Raw genomic sequence first — 17,061 nt, forward strand, 5'->3', positions numbered from 1 at the left:
AACTAATATAAATTATTTTTAAGGCCCTATTGCATCTGACAGCCATGAGACAAAAACAGACATTACCAGTAGAATGAACCTGAAGTTGAGATGAGGGCTGGAGATGGAGATTCCTCACCCAAAGTTTATTTTGTGTGTGTGATGGTGAGGACAATTTAATATTTGTATAGGTTACCAGGGAACCTGGAGAAATTTTACTTTTGGGGAAAGAAATGTAAACTATCTAGGTTTGTCATTTCCCTTGTGTGTCTGCCTAAATGAGGGCAGGTGGCTAGTCAAGAGTAGGCCTCCTCAGTGAACTTGACATTTTTATGAAGCTCAAGGTAATGTGAGCTGATTATTACACTGAATAGATGAATATTCCCTTTTGACCAAACCCCTTATATGACAAAATGGCACTGATCAGGCCACTCGTCAGCTGCATTTCATGGTCTCATCAAAGAGAATTCTTAACTTGGTGAATGACAGAGCTGAGTAATCCTCGGCATTTGCAGCTACTGTACTTGGCAGCCCGCAGAGCACTGTGCCAGGTGCCGTGGAATGATCTGAAAAATGAATGACTTGGCTTTGCCTGTAGCTTAGAAATCAATGGGAAAGGCCCACTAGAAACCCTCATCCAGTCAGCTGCCAAGACATTGAGCTATGCAGAGTCCCTTAGATGAAGGATGCCTCGAGAGGCCCTTTGTCCTCCTATCTCAGTATCTCCAGCATGTACCCTTGTAGCTGGCCTGCAGTAGGCATGCAGTAAGATCGCTGCTCTGTGAGTGCATCATAGCATAACGGACTTTGTTGGCTTGGTCTGATTTATTAGAACTGGATAATCTGGTTTTTTCTTCCTTCTTCAACTCTGATGAAAAAAGGCCCCTCCCCAATTGTGATTCATTTCAGGATCTTGGCCGAAAAATTAAAATATCCAGAGTATAATCTGTGGTCAGTGCTTATTAAATTGAGTCCATTCCTTCTCTACATTGTCTACATTTATATTGATATTATTTTATAGTTAGAGCTCTTGAGGCAATTCAAAATTATTAATCATCAAAGGTAACTAATTTGGGGGTATCTGGGTTGCACTGTCAGTTAAGCGTCTGACTCTTGATTTCGGCTCAGATCATGATCTCAGAGTTGTGAGATCGAGCCCTGTGACGGTCTCAAGCTGGCTGTGAAGCCTGCTTGAGATTTCTCCCTTGCCCTCTACCTCTCTCTGTCTCTGTCTGTCTCTGCCTCTCTAGAATAAATAAATAAATGAATAAATAATAGTCACATAGGTGAAAAGTTAAAGTTCAAAAAAAAAAAAACCCACTAATTTTTAACTCAGTTTACTCATTTCCTAAGGCAGAAAATAGGAGACTCATTTTTAAAGACTGCTCACAACCACAGTTAAAGCAAAAAAATTGTACGTTTCCCACCTGGCAAGCAGAACACCACCATTTCAGTTCTCTGAACATTCAGTCAGCAGAATTTTCTAGCATGTTGCAAATCTGCCATAGCTCAGGTTCATGAGTTAAGGAAGCTGAAGTAGCAAGTTTAGCAGTTCTAAGATTTCTCCATTGAGTAGCTCTTGGGACTAAAAGTGAGGTCCAAGGACCATCTGGCCATTACTTGGGAGCTTATTAGAAATGCAGTCTCAGGAACCCTCCCAGACCTACTGGAATCAAAATCTGCCTTATAGCAAGATCCCTGGGTGTGAATAAAGGCTGTGAATAAAGTGTGAGAGGCACTGCTATAGGCAAGTGTTACTCAGACGTTTTAAATTATGACCTATCATAGGTAATACACACTCACATGCATACACACATGTAATTGAAGCAGAGCTTAAGAAAATAGTATTTATCCCTTCTGTATGTGATACATTCTATGTTATCTTTTCTTCTGATTTCACTGTTTTAAAATTAAATACTGATCTTAACCCACTGGATTGACTTCGTTGTGTTCTGTGGTGGGTCCATAGACTCAAATTTGAAAAATCACTACTTTGGAAAATGGAAAATCACTGATGAAATCTGTGTATGCACAGAATTTGTATTGAATAGGGTAAGTAGGCTGGGTGTAGAAACCAGTTAAAGATTGGTTCAGGCAGTTCAGGTTAGAATTAACTCATTTGCAGCCCCTTGGAGGGCTTGTGAAAGCATGGATTACTTTTAACTTTTAAGTTCCCTGGTGAATGCTAAAGCTGTTGGTTCTGGGGTCACACTTTGAGAATCCCTGGTCTATATTAGTGTGGATGGTGACAAAAAGAGTGAATTCCACATATATTTAAGGGTAAAATCTATGGAACTTGGTTAGTCAATCTGAGGTAGAATCTAAAAATGCTTAGAGGAGGCAAATATTAGAAAGCCAGCTTGGCTTTGGAGTAGAGGTGACCTTGTCAAGAGACAAAGAATCATAATTTGTTTTATGGGGATGTTTTTATTTTGGGCAAAGGATAAGAAAGGGTTCTTTAAAAAAGAAATTCCCCTTGAATGTCTCAAAGCCCTCTTGTCTGGGTTTTTTTTTTTTTTTTTAAGTAATTAGAATAACAGTCCTTTCATAGTACTTTCAGCCCTAACTAGGAGGGTTGACAGGCATGATTGGTATAATTGGCTTATGCCCTGTATGGCACCCTCTTTTGCCTGATACCACCAATGTCCTTCTTCCCCATGAGCAGAAGGAGGCTCAGGTGAGAACCAAGGTTACACACTGAGTCACTGACAGGCAAAGCTGCTGTCAGAGTCCAGGCCTTTCAGCTTTGTATAATATTGAGAATCTGTCAGTCAGGCTTTTGCAGGGTGCAGTCTGCACGCAAACCTCAGGAAATCATGTGATATTTATTATACTCAAGTGTTGTTCAAAGTACTCTTCAGATATTACAGGAGTTACAATAGTTTTGTGATACAGTCTCTCCAAGTTATTTATAGTAGAATGTAAAGTGATATAATATAGGGTAGAATTCACTTTGAGCTTTAAGATCGTTACGTAATATGGAGATTCAAAGAAGTAAATCAGTCACATCTAGCAGAGTTATCTAGAAAGGTCTTGTCAACGACTTGGCACTTAATTAAACTTTATCTTCCTAAATGTTAACGCTGCTTCAATATGTGCACATGAATAAAAATATTAATATATAAACACCTTATATTCTTATACAAAACTCTAAAATTTTAAAAGTGTATAACAAATTAGATACAAATGAAACTGCAAAATCAGTAAAAATTCAATTTACAATATTAACGTGATGGATAGCGATATGTTGCTGAAACGAAATCCTTGCTTACAATGTAAATTTCTATGGGTTAGTGTTTTAAAGTGAAGGTTTTACAGCCAGGCTATTTGAATCCTGGCTTTGCTACTTCCATTCTATATGCCCATGGACAAGTTGCGTAGCCTTCCAGGCTTTATCATCTATAAAATGGGAGTTCGTAAGTCATAGGATTATTGTGAAGACTAAATAAGTTAGTACGTGTAAAATGAAGAGACCGCTCCATACATGATAATAAATATGCAGTGATTCCTGGCAGTTATTGTTGACTGTGATTGCAAAGATGATTTTGAACTCAGTACTCCTGCCATTGAATGTCATGTAGTGACTCAGTTCTCCCACTTGCATTCTTACCACTATGAAACTTGGTTCTGATATCTTTGACATGCATTGACATGACCGCATCATTAACCTAACTTGTCTCTAAGAGAAAATGCCTATTTCCTTACAATGAGAAATATAGTTATCACATGGGCCGGATTAGTTACATGAGCCTTCCCACTACAGTCAGCAATCTCACACCGATTCTCTCCCCCAGGAATTAACTAGAAAGTTGAGATGTTGAGAATTCATTGTGATGGTTCTAGGAGTCCTGAAGTTCTTTCCCTGGGTCATGTTTGCCAAAACAAACAAAAGGCATAATCAGAAGGTGGCTTGGAGGCATGAAATCAAAGTCTATCAACTAGAAAACTATATTCATTTCTACACTATAGGTAGCAGGACTGATCCTGTTTAAGATTAAACTTGGAAGGTACATAGAATTTTTAAAAAGGGAAGTGTATTCAGATGGTGGAAATAGCTAGGGCATAGGTATAAAGGTAAGGATATATGTTTTATGTCCTAGGGACAGTGAATTATGTGATTTAGAGCACAGGATTTATGAAAGGGAGTAATGCGAGATTAAACTAAGGAGGTGGGTTGGAGCCACTTCCTGGAGGACTTTGAACACCAGAATGAGAAATCAGGCATGCACTCTCTCCGCCCCTGCTCCCAGTTTTGTAGAAACAAAACGGTACCTTAGGAAGCTTGATCTGGAGACCGTATTTGGATAGGATAGAGTGGGGGAGGGACTAGAGGTAAGTGAATCAGAGAGAAGGTGATCACAATAGTTCATCTGAAAGTATCCCGCCTAAAGAGAGAGGCAGTTGAAGGCAAATAGTGTGTTAGGCTATAGGATTTGACAGGGTATTGTATGTGAACATCGATAGGGAGTGGAGTTTAAAAATATCAGAATTTTAGTTTGAAGGAATGGTAGTGGCAATAGTCTGGTTTTGTGGGAAGTATAAAGGAGGCTTTGGATATGTTGAATTGGGGTGTAGCAGAATACTCCAGTACAGGCACCCAGCAGGAAACTGGCAAGTCCAGAAGTAGAAACGAGGATAAAAATTGGGGAGTTGTCTTGCAGAGTACAGTTGAAATTGTGAAAGATCACCATGGGAGAGCAGAGAGAGGGACAGAGGACTACAGACATGGAGGAATGCTTCCTTCCCTTAAGAGGGAAGGAAGGGAAGAGGGATCAGGAAAGGAATCCTTCAAGAACCGAGGGAGCTAAGTCTTCAAAAACTGAGACCATACAGAACTGACCATACAGAACTGCAAAAGGGAGGGAGGTCTGACGACTGGGAAAGGGCTGTAGGATTTGATGATTGGAAGTCACCGCTGACTCGCAGGACAGAATATTCTTTCCTGCCACCTCATACATTAGGGCAGTACCAGGGAATAGAGTGCATGGCTGCAGAGGGAGTGGAGGCAGTGCTTTCAAACAGCTCTTTCAACAGGTTTTGCAATGGAAGGAAGAGGACAGAAGATGGGCAGAGGGTAATAGTGGGTTCCAAGAAATATTTACTTTGTTTTCTTTATAGATGAGGATAATTTTAGCTGAGAAAGAGCAGAGAGCAATAATAATGAAGGAATCAAGAGGATCAAGTGATCACTTATGTTCTCTAAGAAGGCTAGAAGGAATGTGACCAAGAGCACCAGTGGGTGGTTTAGCCTTGGTAAAGGAAATGGATCTAATTCAGAAACAAGGGCCAAAGCAGTAGTGAGAGACTACCACAAAACTTTGAAAGGGAAGGAAAGAACATGGAGAGAGAGTGAGAAGTTATCAGTATTCTCAAAAAAGATAAGGCAAAGGAGTCGAGAGAGGAGATAGGATCAGAGCTGGGGTTTGATGATAGGAAAGGTCTGGAACAGCTGCTCCTGGGCATTCATTAGGGAGTTCACCAGGTGAGTAAAGCGGTCATAAGGATATAGCAAGTATCAGCCAGCATGGATCTGTGCTGGAAAGTATGAGTGTATTTTTCCAGGAGTATTAAACTCAGTGATGACAAGGAAAGTAAATGCAGTGTGTTGTGCAGAATTGAAAAGATGGCAGAAGATCATGGGGACAAGGGATTCTAATAGTTTACAAAGTGCTTTGTTGAAATTACAGCAAGAACTCCTAGATGGGTAAGGATGCAAATAAAGTCTAAAAAGGTTATTAAAGGTTTTGATGAGGAAAATGAGCAGATTCAGTAAAGGAATAGGAAATGTGAAGGGAGTAGAAATTGTGGTCAGTTTTCTGAGAGTAAGGTAGACAGTCTATAACACCAAAGTGTTGTTAGATAAATTCACCTAGCAGGAGATTGTGTGGAAGAGTGATATGAACCTCTTGGAGAAGGAAGACGGTAACAAGGAAGATGAGAGGCTTGAATAAATCAATGGCTTGAGCTTCAGCTAAGAGTAGTTGGTGAGTTCAGGAGGAAAAGTAATAGTGTAGAAGGAACAGTACCTTGCAAGGGCACTGTAACTTTACTTCTGGTATTTAAAAACCCTAGCCCTAGCTCCTACATGTACTTTGCCTTTGGGTAAATTATCTACCTTGCTAAGCTCCAATTTCTTTGTCTTTGAAAACAAGATAAAAATGGTGTCTACCTCATAGGATTATCATGAGAATGACATTAGACAGTGTATGTAAAGCATACAGCACAAAACCTGCCAAATAAGTACATGAGGTGTTCTTGCTGCTGTTGCTATTGACATTGACATGCACAAAAGATGTGTAGGTCTTGTATAAAGTGGGCTCTGCTGTGCCACTGAGTGTGGCATAGGGTAGATATCACTTGTGGACAGTGTCACTCCTAACACTAAGAAGTATTAATACCACTGGTCATGTCTCACTTCTAAATGGTAGGACTGACCTACACTGAAGTTTTAGGAATTTGTATCATCAAAGAAACACTGTAAAATTAGTAAATTGGTGGAGGATGGGAATATCCATGGAATCAAGGAAAATTGTTCACAATTGAACAAGACCAATAGAAAGGGCTAGTAGGTTTGCACCACATCAAAATAAATTGTTTCATAGAGTTATATTTCTAGAGTTGAAGCCTACAGTGCCAGGGATTAGCAATGTAAAGGGTAGGGTCGCAACCCAGAAGACCATGTTAGCTGTAGGCAAGCAGGCTGCTGCTCACGGGAGACACACAGGTACAGTGACAGAAACCCAAGTGTCAAAATGAGATAGGCAGCAGGAGCTAAGGTGAAGGAGAGACTTCCTTTTTTTTTTTTTTTTTTAAACCTTGGTGCTCTTCAGATGGCCCATGGAACCTCAGTTCTAGGAAAACATAGCTTTGAAAGTGAAAAAGTGACTCTGAGCTCTACGTTACTTGACCCATTCTCCTAGTCCTTGGAATTTGCTCTGTAGTTTTTAAATGTTTAGTCACATGAATAGAAATCTTTGACTTATGGTTCTACCTCTCTTACTACTTTTCTTGCTGTTTTTGACAGGTCAATGGCCAAGACCTCAGGAACTTGCTGCACCAGGATGCTGTAGACCTTTTTCGTAACGCAGGCTATGCCGTGTCCCTGAGAGTGCAGCACAGGGTAGGTGTCGACTGCGGCCAGCGAGCTGGCGCCAAGCTTTCGTATCATTCCTGGGCGTAAAGCGCAGAGTCATCTTCCATAGTGCATTTGGCTTTTTTGTTTGTTTTTTCTTTCATTCTCACTCTTTTGAAAAGCTTGTCTGGCACAGGCAGGGGTCTTCAGGGACTTCCACTACTCATGAAAGGAAATTCAGACAGTCTGCTTACAGCCTAGGTCCTAGCTTCCAGGCGATGTGCCTTAAATATAAAGCCTGACAACCAAATTAAAATAAATGGCGAGAAAATTCAACAGAATCAATTTTCTTTTTTAGTGGGGAAGGAAACCTGTGTCTGCCCTTGAACATACCTGTTAATGAAACTTGAAGTGTAGAGGTGGGGGTTTTCTGATACCCACCGTGTGCTTTTCCCTATCACCACATGAACCCTTTTCTTATCAACTTGGTGACCCTCTTGACCAAAGCTCTAATGCTCAAAGGGGATCTCCAGGAGAAAGGAAATGGAATTCAGAATTTAGTCAAGGGGCACCTGAGTGGCTCGGTGGGTTAAGCATATGCCTTCGGCTCAGGTCATGATCCTGGAGTTCTGGGATTGAGCCCTGCGTCGGGCTCCCTGCTCAGTGGGGAGTCGGCGTCTCCCTCTGCCTCCCTGCCCCCCCTGCCCACGTGTGCTCGCGCGCTCACTCACTGTCTCAAATAAATAAATTTAAAAAAATTTTTTTTAAAGAATTTAGTCAAAGCAGCACCTCTCCCTGCATCCACTTCTTAGTTCCTAGTGTTTTATAATTTGTATGGTGGGTGGAGAAGCCGGGTAGACCTAATTCCTCCCGTGGCACCAAGGACTTTGGGGTGCATTTACAGCACAGGTTCAGTGTGCCCTCTTAAATGATGCTGTCATTGCCTCACTCAGCTCTTGAGTGAGGCTTCAGAGGCTGAAGAAGAGCTTGACAGGAGATGGTACAAAGCTGAAGGGGTGAGGCATGAAAGATATCAGGGTTGCAAGCAGAATCTGTGTGATGGATTAGAAAACAGGTCAGTAGGAGACAGTATTGGTAATCAGCTACTTCTGCCTTGGCTCTTCTGTTTCTAAAGCATGGAAGACTTGATGCAATAGTAAAGGCAAGTAGTGAATGTAAGTATACACTTCAGGTATGATTAGAGTTCTTTTTGAAGGCATGTGGGAAATGATTTCCAAAGTTCACGTTTTGGAAAACGTCCATAAATAATTTCTAATAAAACAGAGTAACCCCTAATAAAACTCTGGTCAGAGAATTGGCCTAGCCCTAAAAACCGTATGTTGTTCTTGGGCATGCCCTCTCAGGACATCTGAACAGGAAACGAGTGAAGATGTAGAGATGGGCTAAAGGATAGAAAAGGTAGTTTATGCAGCACTGCCTTTCAGACTGAAGGGTCAGACTTTTCACAGGTTGTAATGAGGAGGTTAAATTGAACCGAAACGAGATGGCATCACAACTGTAGCAAGTTAGCTATTAAAAGTTAATATGAAGAGGGGCGCCTGAGTGGCTCAGTCAGTTAAGCATCTGACTCTTGGTTTTGGCTCAGGTCATGACCTCAGAGTCGTGGGATCAAGCCCCACATTGGGCTCCACGCTGGGCATGGGCCCTGCTTAGGATTCTTTCTCTCCCTCTGCCCCTTCCCCCACCCGCCTCCATGCCCCCACTTGCTTGCTAAAAAAAGTTAATATGAAGAAATGCCACCCAGCCTCAAAAGGGAATGCTTATTAGGCAGTGGAAAATTATTACCACTAGGATGTGATTTGTTTTTACTTGTTTACCTCTGAGTCTTTTACCTCTGTGCCATGTAAGTTTCCTCTTTATCTGTGTCTAGTGTTACAAAATAGAGATGAAGGCCATGACACCGTATCAGGAGATGTTGGTGCCTTTGGGGAATTGGAAAGTATTTCCAGACATGGCACCGTACCTGTGTTACTGTTGCTCAGATCTGCCCTTACTGCTTTCTGACAACTGGCAGTCTTTCTAAGTAACCATTTCTAGGAAGGTGGGCACCCTCTGCGCCTGCCCAGTCATTTTGAGGTTCCCTACAGGATCAATAGGCTTCATTTCCTATCTTCATTTTCCTAGTATGATACACACAGAGCTTGGTGGAGGCAATAGAGAAACAGAAAGAGGTTATCTCTCACCCTTGGGTCCCTCTAGGTCAGTAGCACAGCAAGGTTAAATGCCTCCCCATCAGGCTTCTTTCCAGGGAGTTGATGGCACTGATGTATCAATTGAGAACAGAGAGGACTCCTTCCGCTGGACAGTGCTTGGAGGTTACAGCTTTGGGTGGTCTAGACCCAGGTGATGTGTAACCTGGACACTTCAGCTGGGGTAAAAACACATTGCTCACTAGAGATAACGTTTTTCTCTCCCTTCCAGTTACAGGTGCAGAATGGGCCTATAGGACATCGAAGTGAAGGGGAGCCGAGTGGCATCCCCACAGCTCTGGTGCTGCTGCCTGTGTTCGCCCTCACCGTGATAGCAGCCTGGGCCTTCATGAGATACCGGCAGCAACTCTGAAAAGCTTGCTCTCTTCCAGTCCTCCCGCTAGAAGACACATTTCCTTTCCCTCTCACCCTCGTCCCCTGCCATTCTCCCATGTCCTTCCCTCTCTCTGCGTAGCCAACACATCATTGAAAGAGACTGCTACCCAAGCAGGACCTCTCTGTCCAAATCTCCACATCCTCATATCTCATGGGAGAGTGAAGGCATCGTTTGAAAGAAGGCTGAAGAAAAGACATGCTTAGAACAAATGGGGAGTTACGTATTTTGCTAGGACTGCCAATAGAAGTTCAGCTACAATCCAAAGAGGGAAAGGTCCAGTCTTCCCATCAGCACGGGTGATACCTTTTTCTTAGCTGGCAAGCCTCAAAGGCCAGCTGTGTGATTGAAAGAAGAGAGGATTTTTCTTCTAATCATCTTCCTTGGGAAGTTTTTGTGGCCTTTATTTAATTTCTATCTACATACTTGGGTGCCTATATCAAACACAGGATAATGAGAGCATTTTTACTTTTGTAAAAAAGCAAATGCGTGCACATTCGCACGCACACGCACGGACACACGCACGGACACACACACATCCATACATGACAGTATAATAGTGATGCCTTATGGAGAATTAAAGAAGTGGAAAGCTGCTTTTGGTTTCAGGTTTCTGATAGAAGGGAAGTTCTTAATGGAAGAATTGGATATATAGCAGGAGTGAGACAGTGAGCCTTGAAAGAGGATGCCCAATCCGAGTCATTAAAAAAAAAAAAAAAAGGAAAACCGAAGCAACTAATTAAGGATCTTAGAACAGTATTTCTTCTCATAATAGCTATGCTGAAGTGGGGGTGAAATGTCATAATCCAGCTTTGGTGTGATCCATCTGTTCCCCACACCTCGAGATGTAAAGATAAATCTTACTTGTTCTCTGGGCTGCCCCAGTGAATTTTTTGGTACCTCACAGGCCTGTTAAAGGATCAGTTGGGATGATTGTCGGAGCTTTGGGGATGGGGCCAGACCAACCCAGGGAAAAAAACTCTAAAAGACAAAAGGGTAATGCCTCCAAGGTGGCCCCTGAACCGTCTCAGGCCATCTAACAGATTTTTTGGTTTCTAGTGACAGGCAAATTCTGAGAGAAGGAACTGCTCTCTGGCAGGGTAGACATGAAATCAGCTCTGCTTCTGATTCAGTTGAGAGAGTTTGGGTTGCGGGTTTTTTTGAAAGGCTCTAGGCATTGGCTATGGCTTCTAATAAACCATATTGCACGGAAGGGGAAGAAAAAGGTTTTTTTTGTTTGTTTTGTTTTTTAGTGGGTAGGGAAGTTTGGTGGCTGTTTCATGGGGAAACCTTGAGAGAAGGATACGGATGAATGGACGCTCAGGAATACCAAAGACATTAATGAGGTAGGAGCCATTCTGTTCATGTGATGTCAAACGTTGGTTTTAAACAAGCACTAAGGAGAGCTGAACCAAGGCTAATTCTCTGGCTTTAAAAAAATCCTTTCCATCCTCCAAATATGTTGTCTAGACTGTAGGCCTTACATAATCCTGACAGCATGAGTATGAAGACTTTCCCTGAGGCAACCAGTTGTGTCCAGTTTTTAGCTTGGACAATCCAGTTAGCATTTTACGGATGTTGACTAGACACTGGCTTTGTTAAGACCCTTCTACAAAGAGTGTCAGATTTATATTGCAGACAGCAAAAGGGAACGGTTCCTGAGAAGACACTTAAGAAAGTTCTATGGAGAAAGGAGACAAATGAAGGACCCTTGAGGAGCTCACAGTCTAGTTAGAGTTCATAAATAGATGAGAAGTTAAAAGTATATCATCAGGTTAAGTAACAGTTGAAAACAGTAAGAAATGGGAAAAGAAATTCAGAACACAACGTAGTAACAGAGAAGTGCAGGCAGCCATCACCACCCCCCCAACTCCAAAAAAGAGAGCTGCCACATAATGGCTTCAGGCCAGAGTGGGAGGGAAGGCTTTTAAAGGTACAAACCCTCGTAAGACCTTGCTTCTGGGCCAACCATTGGTATAGGGAGAAACTTGCTTTAAACAATCCTGGTAGGACTTAGGCCTTTAGACCTGAGTTGTTCAGTACCTTTGAGCCTCACTTAGACGGCTGCACCCGTAGGTCAGCAGAGACGCATGAACGCTATTCCAGGTCTCACCTTGACCAGCCCGGCTGTGCCGGCACAAGCCCTGCCGCCCTCCCTGTGTCTGGAGGCGTGTGCAGCAGCTTCTGCGGTGGGCCTGCTTCCCTCCCAGGGTTCATCTCAGGGTTTGGACATCAACGCCTGAGACGATCTTGAGACTTTCAGAATGAAATGACGAGCAGGAGGAAAGCTATCTAGTTTGTTTGTTTGTTTGTTGGTAGGTGTAAATAAAAAGGACACCTGTCCCCTTGTTGGTAGAAGGTTTGCTTGTTCAATAATAGGGATTCTTATGCACTTTAATAATTTAGGTTTTCTCTGGAATTAGCGAGCATTTTAAAGATCCATGACTAAAGTTTCAGGCACGTGTGCTATTCAGTTTTTATTTCTGATTGTCTAGAAAACTAAATTATTATCCTAGGTGAGGTCTCAGAGGTATGATATAGATAGATAATGAGGTATCTATTGTAAGTCGTTAAAAATTCATGGTCTTTATATATCGGATCTATTATTTCTTTCACTTTATAGATTGTATCTAATAGTCCCGCTACCTAAATTACTGTGCTTAAAGTTTTGAAAATTGAGCGCAAGTATTTTAAGACAATATACTTAAAACACTTCTCCTATTTATCATCTTATATTACATATATGATTTTAATAAGACATTGTTTGCTTCAGTTGTCTCCTTCTCCTGCCAAGTTTTAATCTGTGCTATTGATTTAACTTAATTATTCACACCGTCTAGCTATGTGTAATGGAAAAAGGAAATTAATATTTGTTACTGCGTTTCGTGCCAGGTAGTGTACTAAACCCGGGTGGGTACACTATTTTGTTCATCACTCACAACTCTCGAGATCTAAGTATTGTTAAAAAGACACTAAGGAAAAGAGAATAAATTACTTTTCCTAAGATTACATAGGTGGTAATGATAGAAATCAGGAAATAACCTAGGACTTGAGGCGCCACTCTCAATGATATTTCTCACTGGCCGCGGCTCTCAAAGTGTGGTCTCTGGATAAAAGCATCGGCATCACTGGGGAACTTGTGAGAAAAGTAAGTTCTTGGGCTTCACCCCAGACCTACTGAATCAAACTGTGTACAGCACCCAGCAGTCTGTGTGTTAATAATCCCTCCAGGTGACTGATTTGCAGTAGAGTTTGAAAATCACTGCTCCCTGACAATAGTTGGCCCCTTTTTCTCAGGTTAGAATCATCTGAAGAGCTTATAAATTCTGGTTCCCAGCCTGTACCTAGACCAATTAAATAAAATCTCTGGGATGGGACTCAGGCAGCAGTAAAATAAAGTTCATAGGTGGATTCCACTGCGCAGTGTCAGTAGACAATGCTCCGTGGCATTTAAATTATTAAATAAAAACAAAAAAATAATAAATTAGCAAATCACGCACAGGCATTTGCCCCAGGATAAAATGAGAATTTCGCTTGGGTCTTTTTCGAGCCCCGCTCCCTGTGAGTTTCTGCCCAAGTATAGATGTGGAATAAGAAATGGGGGTATTCTGCAGCTTCTTACTTGCTAAGGACTGACCAGCAAAATATATTAGCGTTTTAGTTTGTGCATCTGTTAAATAAATTAGAACCCAATCAAAAAACGTTGGAGCTAAAAGGGAGCAAGAAAGATTCTAGGATGAATCTATCTTAGAGATGAGAAAATCAAAGCTCAGAGAGGTAAACAACTCAGATCAAAGACTTTGTTGCAAAGATGCCCTTTCTGTCTCTTATTTACGTCTGGAATGGATGCACCACATGAACATAGAAGAAACTATCCTTTTTATCTCAACCCACTTCTCTCTCCTCTCTTTGGGCCTTGAATAGAGACTGGGGATTGCAAGCCGTCATGCAGAACCGGGAGATTCCACAGAAGAATCTACGAAAGCCCTAAGATAAAATTCAATCACATGAGTTCTCCTGTGACTAGTCCAGTAGTTCTAAACTAGAGAAGTGTGTTTTTTTGATGCTGGACATTGTTTTTATTGTGTAAATAGCAATTTAAACTATTATTTAAAGAAATGGAACAACATAAGAAACATTAGGTTGTCAAGTATGGGCCGGGGTGGGGAGTGGTATTCGTGTAATTTCATGTGGAGCCAATAAAGATTTTATTCTAGTCCATTTTAGTCAGAATTTATCTTTGGACAGATGAGGCTTTTTTCTTTCAGCACATGACTACCTATATATTGGGTGCTGATGATACAGAGACGCATGAGATCCAGTCACTCTAAGCTGAAATAGCTCATTATCTGAATGTGGGGGAGTATTCGTTGGTGATCTTAAAATATTTTGCTAACATCATCTAGAAATACAAGATTAAGTTATGAAGCTCTCAACCTCCTACCTATAATTGGTTCAGAGTTGGTTACTATCCTGGAATAAGCCCCTTTTGCTGTTTCTCTTTGATCTATAAGCAAATCTTTTTGAGACCAGCACTCACATCCCAAAGGGCAATTGTGATAAAAAAGAAGACTATTTTAAGGAATTCTGTTCTGATGGGAACCAGATTCTTAACTGCCATAGGCTCTTGCCTGATGTTGATAGTTACGCACAGATACACTATAAAGCTTGATGTGCTTACCCGATGCCCTTGGTACTGTAACAACCTATATCGTAGGAAAGTATTGCTGTGTCTAAAGGAGTTCTACAAATGCTAGGTCCCGTTTCCAAACGTTTTCCATGCTCTTCATGTTCTTTTTCTTTTTGCTAGGGGAAGAGAGTAGGGGAGAGGGCTGAAGTCTGTTTTGAAATGCAAGTCAATCATTAACAGAGTCGTTGACAAAAGAACTTCACTAAATTTATTAACCAATTATAGGAAAATGGGATGATCCCTCTTCCTAGTTTACAGATTTCCGAATTGAATCCCACTTTAATTCTGCATTTGCAATGCTGATTTGAATATGAGTTTCTTATTCCTAAATATATGTGCGTTTTTACCCCCAGGCCGTGTTACTTCTTATACGATTATTTCCCTTATGAATCTTGTTTTGCTTCCTTTCTACTTTGATCCTAGTTCACATTGCGTGCCTAGATCTAAACAGCAATCAGTTTCTCAGATCAAATAGATGCCCTGTTGCAACTTGGAAGACACAGGGACATAGAACCATATCTTCTAGAGAACATCGCCACAGATTAAATGTGTAAAAGAGGCCATTAAAATAGCTGATAATCTCTCCTAAACTTTGCTATTTGATACCAGAGATAGCAGATGAGAGAACAGTATATCTGACTGTGCCTAGCTCATATTGGCATTCATAAAAACTTGCTGCATTTGTCAGCGAATCTTACAATCTTTTTTCCACCTTATTTTGGAGATTATTGAATAAATATCTCCTTATTTTTCTGTCATCTTCTTACCATAGCATCTCACAGAACAGTGGAAAGAGGAAGAAGTCTAAATGACCAGTTTGGGGCTTAGCTTTGATATAGGAGATAAGGATAAGGGTACATACAGTCGCCAACATTTACTATCTTACTTATATCCCCTCTCTCCCTGGAAAGCCTGACAAGATATATAGAAGGCAGAAAAGGGTTTGTGCTGCAGAATGAAAAAGGGCTTGTCAGAACTGAATATTGACCTTTTGTCTAAGTTACTTCGCATATAGCTGACTTGGATATGAAGAGAAAAGGCAGTGTACCTTGGTCATCATTGCTCTGTCACATGACTTAAGCAAAGTTCAGACCCGAATGAAGTCCAAGGGCTAGTCTATCATTGTAGTGTGTACAGAATGGCCATTTTCTCCCTTGATGGGCAAAGAAGGTATGTCAGTTACCAATTACGTAACAAACCACTGCGAAACCTTGTGAGTTAAAACAATACTTTAATAATTTTTAAAAGATTCTGTGGGTTTCTGAGCGTTTCCTGCTGATACCATCTGGGGTCACATGCAGCTGCATCCATCTGATGGCAGAACAGGGGTGAGGGGTGGGTAGTCCAGAATGGCCTCACTTTGGCACTTAATGCTGGCTATTGGCTAGGGTGCCTTGATTCTTGACACATGGCCTCTCATCTGCCAATAGACTAGATCGAGCTCTTCACAGCATGGGGGGAGACCACATCTGGTCAAGTTTTGAAGCCAGACCAGAACTTTTTCTGTGCTCCTTATACTCCACCACATTGCTCTTGCTTGTGTGTTTAAGAGGAAAATAGTGTGTATAGAAGAATAACTTACTCATGGAACATTTATTTGCCAGAAGTCACAAAAAGTAGGGTCTCTTCAGGTGCAGATAGAAGACAGGGAATAAAAAAGGGTTGATAGTTTCCCCAATCTGTTTTGGATATGGGTATTAATAGAATAATTGAGGTATAGTAAGGCCAAAAGATCAGGAGACAACTGACATTGAAAAGATAGTTTGTTACACATGGTTCCCAAGAGAAGGGGACACACCATGCCATGGGGACCACAGAGGAAAACACTAGCATTGGTTGTAAGGCACTGGGAAAGGGAGGAGGCGCAGACAGGAACTGTTCCTGTGGTTGCATGGGAAGGAACAGGCAATGCCAGGTAAATAGGGTTAGGATTGGCTGGTTCGAATAATTTTAGTGGTCTGTGTGGCATACCTAGTTGTCTGGTATCTGGCCTTGGGGTGATTAGGGCATGTGAATAATGACCCTGAGTGTGAGAGCGCCATAAAGGAGTATAGGCTCCGGATTGGTTGGTTCGTATTGGAAAAGTACACTTGTGAGAGAGTTGTTCACTATCTGTAAAAATCGGTTAGCCCTGGAAGGAGCAGTCCCTTCAGGGTCAGCAAGGCCCCAGATGTCAAAACATTAAAATACAGAAAATAAAAAACCTAGTGAATACACATCCACTACTACTGTTGTGGGTTCTCTGTCCCTCTAATTTCTACCTTTACTCCCAAACCTACAGAAATGACTGAGATACCCAAAGGTAATCTGAACTCTCTAGAAAATAGCCAAGAACAAGGAAGGAAGCAATGACAACATTTTTTTTTTTAAACTCGAGCAATCAAGTATCACTAAACCCAGGAGCAAAAAGTCCTCAGTTTTATTTGATTTAATTTTCTAACAAGCTTGGTTAGCCGGTTTCCTAATCCATAATAAATTACTAGTTAAAATTATGGCTGGTTTCACTGCCTGCTAGGGTCTGGCAATACGTACCCTCCAGGGCCCCTGAGCAGTTAATGGGGAGTGATTCTTCGATGTCACAACTTTCATCCATCCTCAAACACAGTGCAATTTCAAACTTTACGTGAGGCCAGTGGTTAATTAGGAACCACTTTATAGAAAAGAGGTTTTCAGTTAGCTTTTCTGGACAGCAACCACTAAAGCAAAGGATCATGAT

The 17,061-nt window shown here is 41.5% G+C and overlaps 1 protein-coding gene across 1 annotated transcript in view; it reads left to right on the top strand.

Moving 5' to 3' along the window:
* Window positions 1-10,880, top strand: part of LOC103671562 (synaptojanin 2 binding protein) — a 34,864-nt gene extending 23,984 nt beyond the window's left edge. The window contains exons 3-4 of the mRNA XM_008700213.2: window positions 7,004-7,099; window positions 9,494-10,880. Coding sequence (XP_008698435.1) covers window positions 7,004-7,099; window positions 9,494-9,634 — 237 coding nt within the window. The 3' untranslated portion in view covers window positions 9,635-10,880. The remainder of the gene's footprint in view (window positions 1-7,003; window positions 7,100-9,493) is intronic.
* Window positions 10,881-17,061: the final 6,181 nt, after the last annotated feature.

The sequence above is a fragment of the Ursus maritimus genome, unplaced genomic scaffold, assembly GCF_017311325.1.
Source record: "Ursus maritimus isolate PB19 unplaced genomic scaffold, ASM1731132v1 scaffold_25, whole genome shotgun sequence".
Lineage (NCBI taxonomy): Eukaryota > Metazoa > Chordata > Mammalia > Carnivora > Ursidae > Ursus > Ursus maritimus.